This window comes from Podarcis pityusensis (genome assembly GCF_964106645.2).
Source record: "Podarcis pityusensis genome assembly, chromosome: 3".
NCBI classification, from domain to species: Eukaryota; Metazoa; Chordata; class Lepidosauria; order Squamata; family Lacertidae; genus Podarcis; species Podarcis pityusensis.
In genome coordinates, this window is record NC_138026.1 from 59,242,372 (window position 1) to 59,261,643 (window position 19,272).

At 41.2% G+C, this 19,272-nt stretch overlaps 1 protein-coding gene across 2 annotated transcripts in view; it reads right to left on the reverse strand.

The window, feature by feature from the left end:
- Positions 1-19,272, reverse strand: part of STX7 (syntaxin 7) — a 28,413-nt gene that overhangs the window by 4,760 nt on the left and 4,381 nt on the right. For both annotated transcript variants that reach the window (XM_080999759.1, XM_080999760.1), the window contains exons 2-8: positions 15,615-15,756; positions 7,438-7,507; positions 5,872-5,962; positions 4,251-4,388; positions 2,048-2,100; positions 1,555-1,645; positions 730-802 (exon numbers count right to left, since the gene is read on the reverse strand). In XM_080999759.1, coding sequence (XP_080855885.1) covers positions 730-802; positions 1,555-1,645; positions 2,048-2,100; positions 4,251-4,388; positions 5,872-5,962; positions 7,438-7,507; positions 15,615-15,699 — 601 coding nt within the window. In that variant the 5' untranslated portion in view covers positions 15,700-15,756. The remainder of the gene's footprint in view (positions 1-729; positions 803-1,554; positions 1,646-2,047; positions 2,101-4,250; positions 4,389-5,871; positions 5,963-7,437; positions 7,508-15,614; positions 15,757-19,272) is intronic.

Sequence of the window (19,272 nt, forward strand, 5' to 3'; positions counted from 1 at the left end):
CCCTCCACTGTCCTCCCACTTATTTTTTTAAAAGGTGTGATTCCACTCCTACTAAATGTGCTTAGGATTTTTCACCCCAACTAATAGGCTTCGGTTACACATGCAGAGAAGGAAAACGTAAGCTATTTCCCCAAGGTATGATCATAACCAACTTGTGGAAACAGACTGCATCCTGGACAAAAATGACTGCAACTAAGGCCACTGTGGTGGCATTGCTCACCCACTCTGTATGCAGGCACAGTTTTTCTTTTTTTAAACAAAATCTGTTTAAAAGTCCAGCTCCTTCCTGAGCTTAATGTATAGGTCTATAAAATGTATACTTAAAACATAGATTTTTCTTATGCATAATGCTTTTTCTGTCAACTCTTCATTCTGAACATGCTCTGAATTTAATCCTAGGAGGGCACAGCTCCTTTGAAATCTGAAAAGCTGTCAAGAACCATGTAAGTTGTAATACAAGAAACCAAGCTGAAGTACACTTTCCCCACAACAAAACAGAACAGCCCCTTGAGCACATTTCATATTGTATCTCTTTTAGCCTGAAATATAAGGCAGCTACATGTCAGTTAATGAAATCCAGAAGGCGCATGGGCATATTTAGATTCTTCACAGGCCAAATTTTGCCTAACCAGATGATTGGGAAACAGCTAACTCTAGCTTTTATCAAATTACTGGGAGATTTCTAGACGCTAACTGAATCCAGCTACTGTGCCCAAATGTTATGCTTACCTATCACATCTCCTTGTTCATGAATCATCATCCCCAGATCTTTAAATATTTCATTAATATCCAAAATGTCTGCCTGTAAACACAGAAGATGTTCATGTTTATACATCTCCAATAGCACTTAGCACAACTGCAGAAATTCACTCCCAGCAACGTGTAGGAAAAAATGGAAAAAGTGACAGGACAAATGGTCGGGGGAAAGAGATGGTTGGACTACAAAACCACAAAACAGCAAGCAGCACACACAAATTCACCATGCTACCTTTAACATATCTGGAAAACAAATTGGATGTCACGTGTTTGCATATGGAATGTTTTAGCTAATTAATTAGGGTATAACCACAATCAGTTCCAGTCCAGATAGCTTTGTGTTAACGAGACACCAAAGTGTTCAACTCTGTGCAATCCATGTCTTTTTAAAGGTACAATCTAGTCTCCCTGTTTTAGCTAGATAAATCAGAGGTGTAATTCCTCCAATGAAATCAATAGGATCAAGTGGGCCTAGACTGTGCCATTTAGCAAAAAAATTCGTTATCTTTACTTAGACACTGTTCACTCCATTTATAGTTTAGGAATTAAAATTCTGAAATATAGATGTACTTTGGTGAGCATGGTTCACTAGGTGGTGCAGGATAAGACCTTTTCTTTGGTTTTAGAAACTGACATTCAATAATCAATGACATGGAAGCACAAGACTTAAGGGCAACAAATACTGGGGTAGTGAGAACCAATACCACAAGAGAAATTTTTTAAAATAGACTGTCAAATTAAGGAAAGAAAATTCCGCTCTTGATCTCAGTGCATTTCTAAACTTTGCCCTCTGCTCACCTCAAGCTGCCTGATGGCAGACTCTCTCTCCTCAATAAGACGAAGGTCATCTTCTGTGATTTCTTCTTCTAGTACTTGGGTCTGAGGCTGGCTATAAGTTAAAGCACACAGGATATCCAAGCAGATTATTAATATACTTTACACAGGAACGTTGATTGCTAGCTGCCACTGGCAACCAGATTTTGGGACCTATTTGAATACCACACACAGTACCCACCGAGTGAAAGTCATTAATGGAAGCTCTTAAGAGAAAATACATATAAAAACTGTTAAGTTTTTCTAACAGAACAATGCAGGATTAAGATCACATCTCACTTTGGCAATGAAAGCACCACATTTATGACACCTCATAAAAAAAAACTTCAACAGGTTTTATTGCCTACTTGTAAGTGATTTTAGAATTTATAGCAATATTATGTGTGCACAAAGTTTTTTTACCTAGTTTACTTAATTCAATAAATGAAACAATGTCAGGTTTTACAGCACTTCCTACCTGTCCCAGGACACAAGTGTTCCTTCTTTGTAGCTTTCCTCTGGGGCACCACCCTGCAAAGTTAAGAGATGGAAAAACAACTTATTCTGAGGCATGGAATTACATCTGCTTCAATATGACACATCCACAAAAAAGAAGGTATAAGGAAAAAGGAAAAGTTGGATCAGCCCAATTTAATTTGTGTTATATCCTTAGCACTCCCTGAAGGGGGAAAAGTAATGCAATTGCAGGTGTAAGTTTCTACACTAGGGGAAAAAATGACTTCCTTCTGTGAACTTCTTTAACTTAACTCATCTTAGGATCCAAGTCAACGTCTCCCCCCACAAAAAAAAAAAAAAGGAAAAACAGAAAAGAAGCAAGACCACTTCAGTGTCATAACACTTCTTACAACCACCTTAACTTCTTGCTCACATTAGGGTAGTCTGGGCCCTGCTAGATCTGCATACCCACCATACCCAACAGTTATGGAATATTTAATGCACAAAGTAGAGCAGCCATGATAGAATAAGATGGATGAATTTATGTTCTCTTAGGCAGTGCTTTTTTTCTTAAAAAAATAATGTTTAGGGGTACTCTCATTTTCCTACTCATATTGAAATGCTGCCCCTCAATGAGGCCAAACTTAGATTTACAAAATGTTTAGGGGTATGCGCACCCCTGCGTCTGCCCCCCCCGAAAAAAGCACTGATCTTAGGACTCAGCTAGACAGGTACAGTGGTGCCCCGCAAGACGAATGCCTCGCAAGACGGAAAACCCGCTAGACGAAAGGGTTTTCCGTTTTTCAATGCGCTTCGCAGGACGAATTTCCCTATGGGCTTGCTTCACAAGACGAAAATGTCTTGTGAGTCTTGAGATTTTTTTCCGCTCCCCCCCCCCTTTTTCTAAGACGCTAAGCCTTTAATAGCCTTTTAGCAGCTAAGCCGCTAAGCCTTTAATAGCCGCTAAACCGCTAATAGCGCTAATCCGCTAAGCTGCTAATAGGGTTGCTTCGCAAGACGAAAAAACCGCTAGACGAAGATACTCGTGGAACGGATTAATTTCGTCTTGCGAGGCACCACTGTAAAGAAAAAGTGATTTATATGTGTTGTATGCGTGATATAACATTGTGCCACCAGATGGCGATGTGAAGCCCCGTTTTTCTCTACCTGTTTTCCCTGTTTAAACTTACAATGCTTTAAACTGAAACGCTTCTAGATCCAGCCTTGGGTGTCAATTCTTGCAAAAGCTTATTTCACCTTTATGCTAGTTTCTACTGCCGTAGATGCTACTAGCTGAGACCTGTTTGCAATTATGTGGAGTATCACATGGTAATTCCTACTCACGTAAATATCACTCAGCTTCAGATCAACAAGCATGAGAAACCACACCATGTTCCCCAGGCAATTGCCCGCAAAGCCACATGCTGACAAAATCAGGCATGCTGACAGGGTCTTCTGGGTCCTGCATGCTATTGTATTCAAACCCAACTCTGACCACATGAAAGCTTCCCGTGTTCTATTCCACCCCGACCAAAAAGCTCCACCCTTGCTTGCAGCCCTAGGAGATTATCTGGTGCTTTAATAATAACAATTTAAAAAGCCACAACTTTTTGTTGCAGGTGAAATTCAAGAGCTTGTCATTCATTCAAAAATGGAGCTTAGCAACTGACTGCATGTGAAACACACATTTCACCATGCAGCCTAATATGGAGATAACTGCTAAAGTAGTATTAGAGTAGATAAATGATGAATTCTACCCTGATTCCTCCATTATTCTATGTAATTTGTTTATTTTGTATTTTTTAAAATTTATGTACCACGTGATTGTAAAGAAAACCCTCAAAGCGGTTTATAAAAGGTAAAACAGTATAACCAATAAAGATTTACAAACCTACTTTAAAACATGCAAAAGTTAAAACACTGAAACAGATTTAAACAGAGGTACCTTGGTTTTTGAACAGAATGTGTTCCGGGAGTCCGTTCGATTCCCGGAACCGTTCAAAAACCCAAGTGTGGCTTCTGATTGGCTGCAGGAGCTTCTTGCAGCCAATCAGAAGCTGCGGAAGCTGCACCGGACGTTTGGCTTCTGAAAATTGTTCAAAAACCAGAACACTAACTTCCGGGTTTTGATCGTTCAGGAGCCGATTTGTTCAGGAGCCAAGGCGTTCGGCTTCCAAGGTACAACTGTAAATGGAAACATCACACATACATCACTATATACTTACTGATACCCTAGAGCTGGCTCGCACTCTGGCTACAAATTCTCTCTCTTTCTCAGCAGCTTGTCTTTGGACCCTCTGGAAATTCGTCAGTGCTGTAGTGAACTCATTCACAAGTCGGTCCTTCTGTATTTTTCTCTGACGCTAAGGGGCAAAATGTAATATATATTACATACGTGATAAAATGAGATAAATTTAATGTACAGTTGTTATTTAACTGGCCCAGAGTTGGTCATCTGTTTATTATTCAGGGCAGGAGTTTTCTACAAGCTGCTGAACAGAAGCAGCATATATGACTGCACATTTCATTAAGGCAGACAAGTAAGGTCAGGGGCAATATGGACAAAAGTATTCTACACATCAATGCATCCCCGCTCTCTTTTCAACTATACAGTGTGATGAACACACATTTATCTAAGTTGTGGAAGGGCATTTTATTATTGCAAAGCCTCTGGCCACTGAATGGTGCTTTTTATGACACCAAAGCCTTGCACATCAAGGCTTTGGAATGGATCGCAGTGAAAGTCCAGCACTTGCACAGATAGGTGGACAAGTACAGCAATTGTAAGTAGCGCCATGCCATAGCAGGATCACATGTACACCCCTTCCCCGAATGGGACCCACAGTAAAGATCTGCAATTAATATGCATTAACGATAGTGTAAAGGGCTTCATCGCTAAGCAACAGTTCAAAATTGGCACCCCATAGCTATCCCCTAGTCCATGCTGGGTTCTAGCTTCTGACAAAGAGGCAAGAGAGGCAGTCATTTAAACCAGTGGTGCCCCACCTAAGCACTACTCTATGAGAGAAATTTTGTGCTGTGTGTCCTGTAACATAAAAATGCCACCAGTATGACAATGGTGAGATGACTGGCAAAATAATTTCCCCCGGAGTTAACATGACGACGCCTCAATTTTTAACACGATATAGAAGAAGCTGAAGGAGAACGCTATATAATTGCACATATTTTGAGCAAGTGGGAACCTGCAGCTCTCTGGATATTGTTGGACTCCAATTCCCAACAGCCTCAGCCAGCATGGCCAACATTCAGGGATAATGTCCGTGGTATTCCAACAATATCTGGAGGGCTACAGGTTCCCCACCAATGAAGTAGTGCTGAATTTCCTCTGCTTTTATTCCTTCCTCAAAGCCAAACACAGGCAGACCTGTACTCTTTTTGATGGAATAATGAGAAAATAATAAGCTATTTGTCAGAATGGCTGTTCATAAGAATGAAAGACAATTGCCCTGAAATGAATGTTAATTTCATTTCCCCATATAATACCATACAAGCACACTCACAGTTAAGACAAAAATGTCCAAGTTCTGCACATATTTAGACTGCTTAAACCCCACTAAAGTCAATAGGATTTAAGCAGCCTAACTGTGCACAGGATTGCAGTCAAAATGATTAAAATGATCATAATCCAAGTGCCTGTACCAAAGTAAATCCTATAATCCTAGTAGTTCAAAAAATACTTGGCCTCTTAATTATACTACAAACCAAGTTCCATTAATGTATTTTGCTTGATATGCCTCAGGAGTAAAATGTTTTCAAACACACATGGCAGAAATGAAAAAGGCAGTTTTAGGGTTTTTTTAAAAAAACAAAAACACATTTTTATACCTGCTCGCTTATTGAAGGCAGAGATCCAAACTCCTTAATGTATTTGTCTGTCTCTTTGGCAAGTTGGTTTGTATACTGCTGCTTCTGCTGCCTAAAATAGAAAGTTATAGCTGAGTGACTGGATTACTTAACCAACGTTTTTACTCCATTGCTGAATATCTTTAGAAATAAACCTTCAGGCAAGGCACATATATTATTTAATATTTGCAAAATAACTGCTGGTTCCACTTCTGTAGAAACCAAGAATGAAGAATTGAGAAGTAGTGGACCAAACTTTGCTTTAAATCTTTTTTCTTTTTTTTAAATGAATACTTAAATGATAAAGATTGCATTGTCTGACAAGTTGATAGATGGGCCATGAAAAGTAGATTCGGTATTTTAAAATGTAAATAGTTAATATGGGAAGGGGAAAGAGAGAAAACATTTTAAATTATGACTAACATCATGTTCAGGGGGAGGCTTACATATTCTTTTTTGGAAAAGGATAAGAGTAAAATTCTCTCCCCCCCCCCCCCCGGAATTATGGTCACAAGTTAATTCTAAGGAAAAGAACATATTCTAATGTAGAACCATGATTTGAGTAGCAACATGATGTACTTGATTACTGTAAGCATTCCTTAATCAACAGCTCCTGTGTCTATTGAAGAAAAAGGCTAGCTAGAGAACAAGTTGCAGTAAACTCTTCTTGTTTTAAAAAACACAAGGCACCCTGATCTACCAGTTAAATCTGGACAAAGTACTGGCAATCAGGCCCAAGTGGAAGTTGGTAGGCGTAAGTTAGCGTGCCCAGTGATATTAACTGCAAAGCTAGCTCTTTTAGTGTCCATGTATATGCCCAACACCCCTCTTTCAGGAGATTCTATTATTATTTGCAGCAATTTTCTCACTAATGAGCAGGGGCACAAACGATACTAACAACTAAGATCTGTAGAAACCACCAATAAAAACCTGTAGGCACAGGACTGTATACATCTATAATCATGTGGCTTCAGGCTAATCTAAATATTACATTTGATAATCTACATAACCTTCTGGTGCATGAGTGACACTTGCCAACATCACACTGTAGAAACAATGCATTCCTAATTTCTTTCTTTCTTTCTTTCTTTCTTTCTTTCTTTCTTTCTTTCTCTCTCTCTCTCTCTCTCTCCTTCGCAGTTATTTTGGAATACATTCCTTCTTTTGATTTCATGCTATACTATACTGTACTTTTGCATCACTTAACAAAACCTAACTTGCTGAAACTGTTGTCAAAAGCCTAAGAGTCATTTCCAAAATGCCGGAAGTAGCAAACATGAAAGTGGTTTGAACTTTTAAAAGAACCTCAGTGGGCTTTGTTGGCTCTGTACATTCTTGCTTCCAACACCATCTGGGTGCTTAATAGTGCCAACAATGCAACTTGGAGGATTAACAAGTCAACATACAGATAAGATGTTGGTTTATCCCCACACTCCTTTTCTGTTCTCAAATGTTTCAAAGACTCAGAGCACTTGGGTAAGACAGGAACACATATTGAGAGGCTATCTACAATGCAGTTAAATGAAGGTCATCTCATGAAGCGCTTACAGCTGTTGCCGCAATTCATGCGTGTCTTGTGGCGTTCCAAGTTGATTCAGTACTCTTTGTATTTCTGCAGCTGTTTGCAAAAAGAGGAAGAGGGTTTTTGTAAATGATACATTTCCACCACAATTTCATGCATCTCTAATTGACAATTCAGAAACATATACCAGTTGACAGAGCTGTGGTAGGTCAAATTCAGCGAAGTTTTCAAAAGCAAAGCTATACATACACGTACACAAAAAAGATCATGTTACAGCTGAACTGCTGAAAACGAAAGCCTTTCAAATCATGTTTTTAAACTTAAAACATTTCAAGAGCCCCAACGCACCTTTTGTCCGTCCTGTCTAGTCCAACATGCTCTTCCACAACAAAATGCCTATGGGAACCCTAAAAGCAGGATATATGTGCAAGAGAACTTGATTTCCAGCAACTTGTATTCAGAAGCATATTGCCTTCAATACTGGAGGTCATATAGGTAAAGGTAAAGGACCCCTGGACAGTTAAGTCCAGTCAAAGGCGACTAAGGGGTTGCAGTGCTCATCTTACTTTCAGGCCGAGGGAGCCAGTGTTTGTCCACAGACAGCTTACCAGGTCATGTGGCCAGCATGGCTAAACCACTTCTGGCGGAACGGAACACCATGATGGAAACCAGAGCGCACTGAAACACCATTCACATTTCCGCCGCAGTGGTACCTATTTATCTACTTGCACTGGTATGCTTTCATACAGCTAGGTTGGCAGGAGCTGGGACAGAGCAACGGAAGCTCACCCCGTCGTGGGGATGCAAATCACCAACCTTCTGATCAGCAAGCCCAAGAGGCTCAGTGGTTTAGACCACAGCACCACCCACATCCCATTGGAGTTAATATATTGTCACTATGACTACATGCATTGATAATATCCCACGTGAATTTGTCTAATCCCTTTTTAAAAGTCATTCAAGTTGGGAATCATCTTCACATCTTGTAGCAGTGAATTCTATAATTTAACTACACCCCTTGGTCATTTTGCTTGCCCTTTTCTGCAGCTTTTCCAGCTCTACAATATCCTTTAGGTGTGGTGACCAAAACTATTTCAAGTGTAGCTGCATCATGTGCATAAAAAGCAATATTATATTGGCTGCTTCATTTTCAATTCCCTTCCTAATGATTTCCCCAAAAGGAATTCACCTTCTTCACTGAACCATCCACCACAATCACAATCCCTTTCCTGATCCCTTTCTTGGTCAGTAACCACCAGCTCAGACTCCATCAGCATATATTTGAAGTTGAGATTATTATTATTTTTGCCCCAATGCACATCTCTTTATACTTGCTGCATTTGCCATTTTAATGTTGATGCCCCAATTTGGAGAGATCTTTCTTTGGAGCTCTTCAATATCACTGTTTTATTTTATTTTACCATCTTAAATAAATTGGTGTCATCAGTAAACTTGGTTACCTCGCTGCTCACCCCTAATTTCAGATTATTTACCAATGAATTAAAAGCCCTGGCAACCAATATAAATCCTTGGAGGCAGCCCACTTCTTACATTTGCTTATTCCTACTCTCTGCTGGCTGTTCTTTAGCTAGTTACTGATTCATAAGGTTATTTCTCCTCTTAGCCTGCGATTTCTAAGCTTATCAATATTAACTAGTGACTACCTGATCATCCCCATCTACTTGCTTGTGGAGGCAAATAGCTCCTAGAGGCTACTGAGACAGAAGTTGCCTCTGCAGATACTACGTTAATTCTTGTCCACCTATATGCTTGATAAATGTTATCTTTGAAAGAATGCGTCAAATCAATTCACTCAGAGGGGAAGATAAGCTAGTGGGCCCTGTAATATCCTGGGTGCCCTTTGGATTTCCCCCCCCCCAAAAAAAACCCCCCAAGTCTTTCCAGTCCTCTTCCTAAAACCCTGGAGAGTCATTGCTAGTCATATCAACAATATGACTAGATGGACAAATGGTCTGACTTTCAACAAAGCAACCCCCTATGTTCCAGACATACAGGTGTCAGGGGTGGAGCCCATGGGTTGTGAGCCACACACTCATTCAGTATGTGGAGCCAAAGTTGAGAACAGTACTATCTCACTACCCTCATTCAACCATACAGCATATGAACAGTTGAGCAGGATTTGAACCTACGTTTCCCATGTCTCAGCCATTATTAGTACAGCAAGTTGGAAGTCAGGCTGAGGAAATCACGCACTCAGTGGCCATGATATCCATTCATAAAGTCGCTGACTTTTAGGAGCCATTTACTGTTCCACAAGGCACAAGTGCAAAGCCCTTTGAGATGTGCAGAATGAATCCTAGTTACAAAGAAATGTGGTTAGAATAGGGATACAGCTCACCTGCACATGTTATGAATAAATGCCACCTGCTGGCCATCTTGAACTGACATAAAGCATCCTAATTCACTAACAGGAAAGTGTTTGTCGCTGTGGATCTTCTACAGTGGTACCTCAGGTTACATATGCTTCAGGTTACATACGCTTCAGGTTACAGACTCCGCTAACCCAGAAATAGTGCTTCAGATTAAGAACTTTGCTTCAGGATGAGAACAGAAATCATGCTCCGGCGGCGCGGCAGCAGCAGGAGCCCCATTAGTTAAAGTGGTGCTTCAGGTTAAGAACAGTTTCAGGTTAAGAACGGACCTGTGGAATGAATTAAGTACTTAACCAGAGGTACCACTGTATATTGTAGGTGCTAAAGGCTTACAGGGAACCCCTTGCATTTAGCACACAGGATGCAGAGTGAGTGCCCTGAACGCCACATAGAGCAGATGATCCTATCAACTCTTGCCTATGTAACCCCTTGCACATCTATGCTAGAGGGTCGCTACCATGTTAACGCAAAACACCAAGTTCACGGACTGAAACGGAATACCAAGTCATTTTCATAATCAAATACTAGGTAAATCCAAAAGGAAGAGATTCCATCTGATCAGCCTGGATAGCTCAGTTGGTTAGAGCATGGTGCTGATAACGCCAAGGTTGCAGGTTCCATCCCCGTTTGGACAGCTGCATATTCCTGCATTGCAGGGGGTTGGACTAGATGATCCTCAGGGTCCCTTCCAACTCTACAATTCTACAGTACTTTCATAGCTACAATACTCTCTTTGTTCATGTCCTAAATTGATCAAACAGCAACAACATAACTTAAAAATTAGTTAGGGCAGACCAAGTTAATTAAGACTTTAGACAACCGAAGTTTAATTGGAAAGATCATTTTAAAGCCAATGAGCTATCATGTTCTTACATCTTATCGTTTTCTTTATGCTTGAATTTTAGCACCTAGGATTCTTGCAAAGTTTAGCTTAGAAAAGTTACCCAATACTGCCCTCTGCAGGATGCATTGTGCAACAAGTTGCTAAAGTTTTTCAGCGGTGCTCTATAAAGAGCAGGCCTTTATGACTACACACATGTGGCAGGGCTTACCAATGCACTTGTTTTGCATTTTCCTTTCTCTTGACCTCATTTCATTAAAAATAAATATATATGTTAGTACAAACAGGTTCTGGACCTTCTCTTTCTCCTCCGCTAAATGTCAACAGCTTGCAAAAGTGGGGCTGTGCCTTCTAGTTTCAATTTGAAACCATAGACTTCTTCTAAACAGCAAGCACATGTTTTTTCTCTGACAGGGCCCAACTATGTCCCTGTTGATCTCAGCCATGGAGAGCAGTCGTCAACAGCCTCTCTCAGCATGTTCCTCCTCCATTCCAACTGCTCTCTTTTCTTTCCTTCTGTATTTCCTCCTACCAGTTTAGCACAGAGTGCTGAAGCCAACTTGGGGCGGGTGGAGGCAAAAGTGCCCTCTAGACAAGCAGATATCCATCAGTTATCTGAGTTACTAACCCACATTTTCCCCCTCTAGCCCAGCTGCCCACATATATGTCTGTCAGTCACCTAGGACATAGGAGATAGTTATCAAACCCTTCCTTGCATAGAGGGTTTTCCTGTTCTACCAGATTTATGTATTATTTTCTGGCTGAAAATGGTCCTACAATTCAGATTTATTTTTACAATTTAATCGAGCTCCACAGAGAAGAATCTTCAGTGAAGTGAACGGGAATCAGCTAGAGAAGGAATTGCCCTTTATTGCAGCATTCTTTGGGAGTGGGCTTCTTCTACAGGAAGGGCAAGACATAAATTCAATAAATAGATTCAGTATATAAATAAATTCAACTGTTGTTGGACTACAACTCCCATCATCCCCAGTCACCTTAGTAGCTAATAGTTATGGATGATGGAAGTCACAATCCAACAACATCTGGGGACCTGAGATTGAAGGACACTGCTCTATTGTACGATTCAACCTACATTAGGTGGAATGGGAGGAGAAAAATGGTATACAGGAAGTTTTTGACTACAGTCAAATGTAGGTGCTTTATTATTCTTTCAAATCACTGCACAAAAGTCACCTTAAATAAGATAACCACCCCAGTTTTGCAATCAACATAGCAGGTTCAAAGAAAAAGTGTCCGCCTTTACCTCATAATTTGGAGCGTTTATTATGCTAAATTACAACCAGAAACTCCAGGGTTTAGCCTCATAGCACATCATGCAGCCTATTTGCAAAAGCTAAGCAGTTCTAGTTCTGGTTAATGATACAAAATGCATTCAATAAGAACTGCATTAAATAAGAACTGAATTATATACCCAAAGCACAAGAACTTTGCATTCGCTACCTGAAAATAAAACTTGCATTATAATGAACTCCTTACACATCGCATAGGCCTGACGTATCACCTGCACAAAGCAATTGTCCAATTAAAGAGAAACAAGTTACACCATTATAACTTGTTTGTCTTGTTTAGTCATTAAGGTAAAACCTTCGTAATAATCTAGTCTGGGTGCTAGAGCAGTGATTACATCATCCATGTGGGCTGATTTTTCTGACAGCAAATTCCTAGTACTAGTAATTTATTTTCTCCTCCCTTGACCCACACAGCATTCCAATGTGAATTTAGCTCCAACCAAAATGCTTCAGAAGTTAACAGATTAGGCTACCAAGGTTAAATAGATTGTGATGTTGACAGAGTTTAAGGAGCCTCCCACTTTCTAGCAGTCATTCATTCACCGTCTTTCAATTCAAGGACTTTGGCGATACCAGAGTCCTGAAGCGGAAAAGGGGTAGGAAATCAGGAAGAAGCACTATTTGGCAATTCTGTCTCTAGATCAGCACAGGACCCTATGAACTGAGACAACCCCAAAGAGAAATTATTGAGAGAAGTACTCCCACTGCGAGCTTTGCAATTTCCATGCTTTCTACCAATTTTGCAGAGAAAGAAATGGATGACAAGCTCTTCACTCCCTTTCATTTCCAACTCAGGGATCTCCCCTCTGAAGCCTGCTCCCATTTCAAGATTTTATTTTAGTATTAAGCATCTCAGTGTTTAAAACTTGGGGCACCCTCTAACCGGCTGTTTCAGTTCTTATAATGAAGTAATATGCACATTTCATCAATTGCCAACGTTCTGAAGCAGCTCCAAGCAGCATCATGCTCCCACCCCTAGCTCTTTTAGTGCTCAATTCTCTTTTTCATCTTTACCAGTTCTACAGCATCTGCCCTGCCAGCCCAACCATAAGTGCACAAGAGTCTTTCTTTCCCATGTGGTTTCCCTTCCCTTTCAGCATTTCATCACACACAAGTGGGGAACCTCCCAAGGGGCTGGGCATTGCCACATAAAGCAAGATGAGTCAAACTGGTAGAAGAAGCTTGTATGTGCCAGAGAGAACACAAATGTAGCAGCAGCCACTAGTCATTTAAGCAAAGCCTGAGTGGGAAACCTATTGCCCTCAAGCTGTCTTCATGTCTCTTCCCCAGCAGCACTGAGAAGGTGGCGTGGCAGAATGAGAGCCAGGAAAAGAAAAGCGGGTGGTCCCACCCACCATAATACAACCCCCCCCAGTAGCACATTACCCCCGAGAGAATATAGCCTCTCCCCATATAAACCGTCCTGAACTCTGAGGCCTCTCTTCATGTGCCTCCTCCATGTGAGATCCTGAGAATGGATGTTCTCTGTAGTGGCTCCCTGTTTGTGGAATGCCTTTCCCCTGAGAGACTCGCCTGGCGTCTTCATTACAGAAGAGGCAAAAATGTTGCCCTTGAACCAGGCCTTGGGCTGATTAATATTCTACAGCCTTTTAAATGTCTCTGTGAGAAGGGCAGAGGGCCTTCTCAGTAGTGGCACCCACCCTGTGGAACGCCCTCCCATCAGATGTCAAGGAAATAAACAACTATCTGACTTTTAGAAGACATCTGAAGGCAGCCCTGTTCGGGGAAGTTTTTAATGACTGATGTTTTATTGTATTTTTAATATTCTGTTGGGAGCTGCCCAGAGTGGCTGGGGAAACCCAGCCAGAGGGGCGGGGTATAAATAATAAATAATAAATTATTATTATTATTATTATTAGTAGTAGTAGTAGTAGTAGTATAAGTATAAGGGGGGGGTATTGTTTTGCTGTTTTGTTTTCCTTACATTCATGTTTTTATCTGGCATTTTATTCTGTGAACCGCCCTGAGATCTTATGATGAAGGGCAATATATAAATCAATCAATCAATCAATCAAATAAATAATTAAGCCCTTGATAAATATAATGGTTCCCCACCCCTGAGGAAAAGGCATATGAGAAAGGGAAGGAGGCAACCCACACATTCAGAAAGAGTCTGAAACTGTTCTTTGGAATTAGATTTCTTACCATGACTTGGTGGCGAAGACTGAATGCTTCCCACATCAATAACACTCTGCCTATCCAAAATTAGCACGTGAGGGAGAAAGCCTCAGGCCTACCATTTTTCCCAGCATGCTAGCTTTTTATCGAAAGGATTTTCAGATGGAAGAACATCTGAACGCATATAGAAGGGCTTTTACTAGCTACTGTTTCTGAAGGTGTGGCTCGACACACAGTTCTACAGAAGGCTGTGTGTTGTGAAAGACAAGGATTATGACGTTGTGAATCTTTTACAGCGGTATGAGTAAATATAAGTGGCCCAGTACAAAGGATGCCTGATGAAAGTAAGGGAGGAGAAAGGAAGAGATAAGTCAGCAGATACAGCTCCTAATCGTTTAAAGGAGAAGCAAGGGCACGGCAACCAGAAAGTGCCCTCTTCATCATGCTTCATTGGAGCTTGCTGCACATATATTTAACAAGGTCACAACAATAATTACAGTATGGAATTTAATGAGGATTCAAGACACCTGCTCACAGCTGAAGAATAATCAGTTGGTATGCATTGATAAGATCATCCCAAAGCTAAACTTGTTTAGCAAACAACAACAACAACAACAACAACAACAACAACAACAACAACAGAAGTACAATATGTACATGCAAATGGTGCGTCACTGATGATCTCTACCACCATTCTCCAAGGGATGAATTTTCCTCCACATTCATCTGGCCCAGTGGACTTCAGTCCATGAAAATCTATGTGACATTAAGATGTATTTTAAGGTGCCACAGTACTCTCTTCCAATTTCTTCTTTTCTACAACAGTTTAATATGGCAGAGGGGGGAATCTTACCAACATATTTATGCAAACCAGCAATAACAGTTTTTCTTCAAAACATAGCCTTATGACCAAAGTACTCTCATAGCAGGCAATATTTACAGAGGATTTTTGAAGACCATTTGGGTACATTGTTTTTAGACACACCTTTCCACACCATTCAATTCTGTGCTGCCTTTTCCTAGTACTGGGCCATTCTGAATTCAATCCTTCACCACCCAGAACATGCACAACAGACTTCAGATAAGATAGTTAAGGTGTGTAATTCATGACTAGGTCCTGAAACCAGATATTGAAGTATAGTTGCAGAACTGCTGAAGGTTTTGCTAACAAAGTCCAGAATTTTAAAAACTGACATAAAACTAATATTGGCACAAACCTTTGAGATGTTAAGGATCTCGTCAATAAAGGGCAATATACTGTGCCTATCTGCCAGTGGAACAGATGACTGCTTGTACTATGAGACTTTCTCTGTCTCCTCCATGCTACCGCCCCTCCACCCAAAATCTGGTCCGAAGTATTGGGTGGTCCTCTGGGCAGAGGCTAGGAGGAAGAGAGGGAGAAACAGAAGTCTGCTTGGAAAACACTGGATTCCACCCAAAGCTCCTAAACCTGTCATGACAAAAATAAAAGATATAGGGACAGGAACATTTGTAAATAGGAATAGCTTTAAGGAACTTACTGCATTGTGTGATTTTCTGGATATTGGAAGTGATGCGTTGTGCTAACTGGTTAGGGTCCCCAGCGATGCCTGCATTGTACGCCATGGCCGATTGGGACGATGCACACTAGGTCATAAACAAAAGATTCACCAATAATGCCACCTGAAAATATAAGGAGAATATCTTTTTTAAGACGTTACACATAATAGGGAAATGCATCATAAAAACTCAAATGTTCAAGTAAAACTTTAATCACCCTTTTTAATCACCCTTCCTATGGTACCTCCTATTTCCTTTGAATGATCTGCAGAGTGAGTTAGATTTTGAAAGGCTAGGAAGGAAATCCAAAAGTGCAGTAAAGAAGAGGTTTATAGCACAATTAAGACATCTGGCTAACTCTGTTTATAACTACACTGTAGGCCAGTAATGGTGATACATAAGGGGAAGTAGAGAAGAAAAGAGGCGACTTTGGAAGGATGTCAACACAGAGAATGCCAGTTTCCACATCCAGACAAACTTGCTTGCAGCTTATACGAATCAAGACAGACACTCTATAGACTATTGTGTTAATTCCCTATGAGTGGATAAAATTATCAACTTGAGCTGGGGAAGTTTGGCCATGAAGTTTGCTGGATAATTATGAGCAGTAACCATCCTTCGCTGATCTCATGGGATTGTTGTGAAAATAATAAAAGTGGGAAGCATATTCTGTCCTTTAAACTCCATGAAGAAAAAAAGGGAGTAAAAATAGGGGCTGTGAATCAGCTCTGTGTGGAGGAGGAATAATGGGCATCTTCTCACACTCCTGGGTTGAAATGTGATTTCAATAAACACTCACCCATTAGCCAGCTCCTCCATCCCCAAATCACATGGCAGTATAGTTCTTTCCCCCATATAATTCTAGGCAGGGCTTTTTTCAGCCGGAACTTACTGGAACTGGGTTCTGGCACCTCTTTGGTGAGTGCTAGCACCTCTTTAGCATTTCAGCCTGATGGCATGGCAGCATGGCATTACAGAGGCTGTGGGTAGTGGCGGCGTAAGAATAGAAGCTTTTTCAGGGGAGATATCCCCTTTAAAAAGCTCAAAAAGTTCTGGCACCTGTATCTAGGACCAAGGGCTTTGCGAGGAGTGAGGTTGCCTTCAAAGCCCTGAAGAGCAATGGATTACTTTTTGTTAAAGCACAGCAATGAAGGTGACAATGCCTTTCATTTTATGAGCAGCCTCAGACATTACAGAAAGAGCCAGCGTAAGCAGCGAGAGGAGCCCCATGGACCATCTATTTCACTACACTACCACCTCCATCTTGTAATAGGAGCTGTGCAGAGATGCACACAAGCTCTAGATGCAGGAACAGTTTGAGAGAGAATAGCCTGAAGACACAGGTCAGGGATGGGGAATTGTGGCCCTCCAGATGTTGCAGGGCTAAAACTTATGTGAAGCTAAGCAGATGACAGTGCAAGCTGTTTGGATTGTAGACCATGTTCATAGAATCATTTGGATGGTTTTCCAGGTCCCTTGGAGGAACAGCAGGACATTCGTTTTGGAGGTGAGCTATTATTTTTTTAATGTTATTGGAATATTGCTAGATCTTATAACATATTATAAGGGAATTTAATTTCATAGTACATTTTATGAGATGTTTTCATTAACTTGTTGTTTAACTACTTGTTATATTTTGTAACTTAGTGAATTATGTAACTTTTTCACAATTCTATGATTTTGTGTCATGAGAGCATAGGCAGCATACAAATAAATGCAGATCATAACAATAAGACTGAACTTCCTCTGCTCACGTTTTCCCACTGTTACACCAGGAATTCTCACAAAGCCTCCTGAGTCCTGACCAACATTTAAATGTTCTCTCAACATAAAGATATCCCAGTGTTTTAACACAAACTGTTATTTTGAAATAGCTTTTTGCTACGTTGTATGAAAGTATATAAAAGACAGTTACTTCGAAACTACTCTCTGCTACGTTGCATGAAATAGCAATTACTTTCTCATATAAACAGCTCCACGATAAGGACACAGTTAACTGCCAAACCAGCTTCTCATGCACAAAACTGGTTTGCACGTAATGGTAAGCCAAACCATGGCTTAGCATGAATGTGCACAAGTGAAGGTTTTCACAGAGAAGATCATGGATGCTGCACTCCTGAACTGGTCCTCCTGATGGTATGAGTTAAACCATGGTTTGGCTTAGTGCGATGTCCGAACCTGAACTTATGGTTTGTCTCCTGCAGACAAACCATGAACGTCTAGGATTTGGACAACACACGCAGCCAAACCACTGCTTAGCTCATGGCGGTGCAGCAGCAGGAGGACTGGAGGTGCGAAGTGGCCCACACGGTCATGCAAAAATTGCTGTGTTGCATTCTGGTACTGATACACAGGCACAAAAAACATGTACTCCCCGTTAGCTGTAAAGGGCGTGAGAGTACATCAAATCACAAATCTCTTTAAAACACATGGAAGTACAGTGGTACATCAGAAGTCGAGCGGAATCCATTCTGGAAGTCTGTTTGACTTCCAAAACGTTCGGAAACCAAGGCACAGCTTCCGGTTGGTTGCAGGAAGCTCTTGCAGCCAATTGGAAGCCTCAGAAGCCGCACTGGATGCTCGGGTTCCAAAGAATGTTCACAAACCAGAACACTCACTTCCAGGTTTCTGGCGTTTGGGAGGCAAAATGTTTGACTCGGAAAGCGTTTGTGAACCAAGATACGACTATAGTAGATCAGAAATGGTGCTATTTCTGTAGAGACACAGGAATCTGCCTTACGAAGAATCAAACTGTTAGTTCATCTAACTCAGTCTACACTGAGCGTCTTCCAGGGTTTCAAACTAGGATTTTATGTGGAGATGCTAGGGACTTAATTTGGGATCTTTTGCATGAAAGGTATGCACTCTCCCATGCAATGAGGAGGAAAGTCTATATTTGTAGATATCTATGGGCCTTAGCTTCTGCGAGAGCTGAGAGTGCAGGGTTTAAGCTCCTGTAGAGGTTTGTGCACATAAGCTTCAGTGCTCAATCAGTGCTCAAACATGAGAGCAATGTACTACATGATCCTGAGGCAAGCAGGATAGCTACAGTACCTCTCCACACTGCTTGTAATGTGTAAAGGGGCCACTGAATTATAGGGCATGGAAGTGTGATCATCTGCTCTAGGGTAGAAGATCTATACATAAAAACCCACCCTGGCTGAGATCATAAACAATTTTACTGAGAACACGTCTGTCAGCCACCTTGTATAGGCCACCACCATTTTGCGCAGGGGTTCCATTCCCACTCCTTGTGCGTGCCCAACCCTGCCCTGTTCCAGCCTGCCCCCATTCCGCCTTCTTCCGGATCCAAAAGGACCCACACATCAGCAATCAGGCATCCACTGGACATGCCTAAAATGGTCTCCACCAGTAATTCGTAAACCACTTTGAGGACTTGTTGCTGAAAAGCAGGTACAAATACGTAACGATAATGAAGAGCAAGCTTGGGAAGAATTCCAAGAAGATCAGGAGACAAACAGGAATAGTCTGGAATCATCAAGCCAGGTACAGAGAGCAGAAGTGGGCTGTGGTCTTTCAAATTTCAGCGACTCCCTGTGTGAGGCCAAAATTCAGTATCTTCCATTCTTCTCAGTTCACTACATCATAGTTGCAGCGCCCTGTGGCACCCCCTAGGCT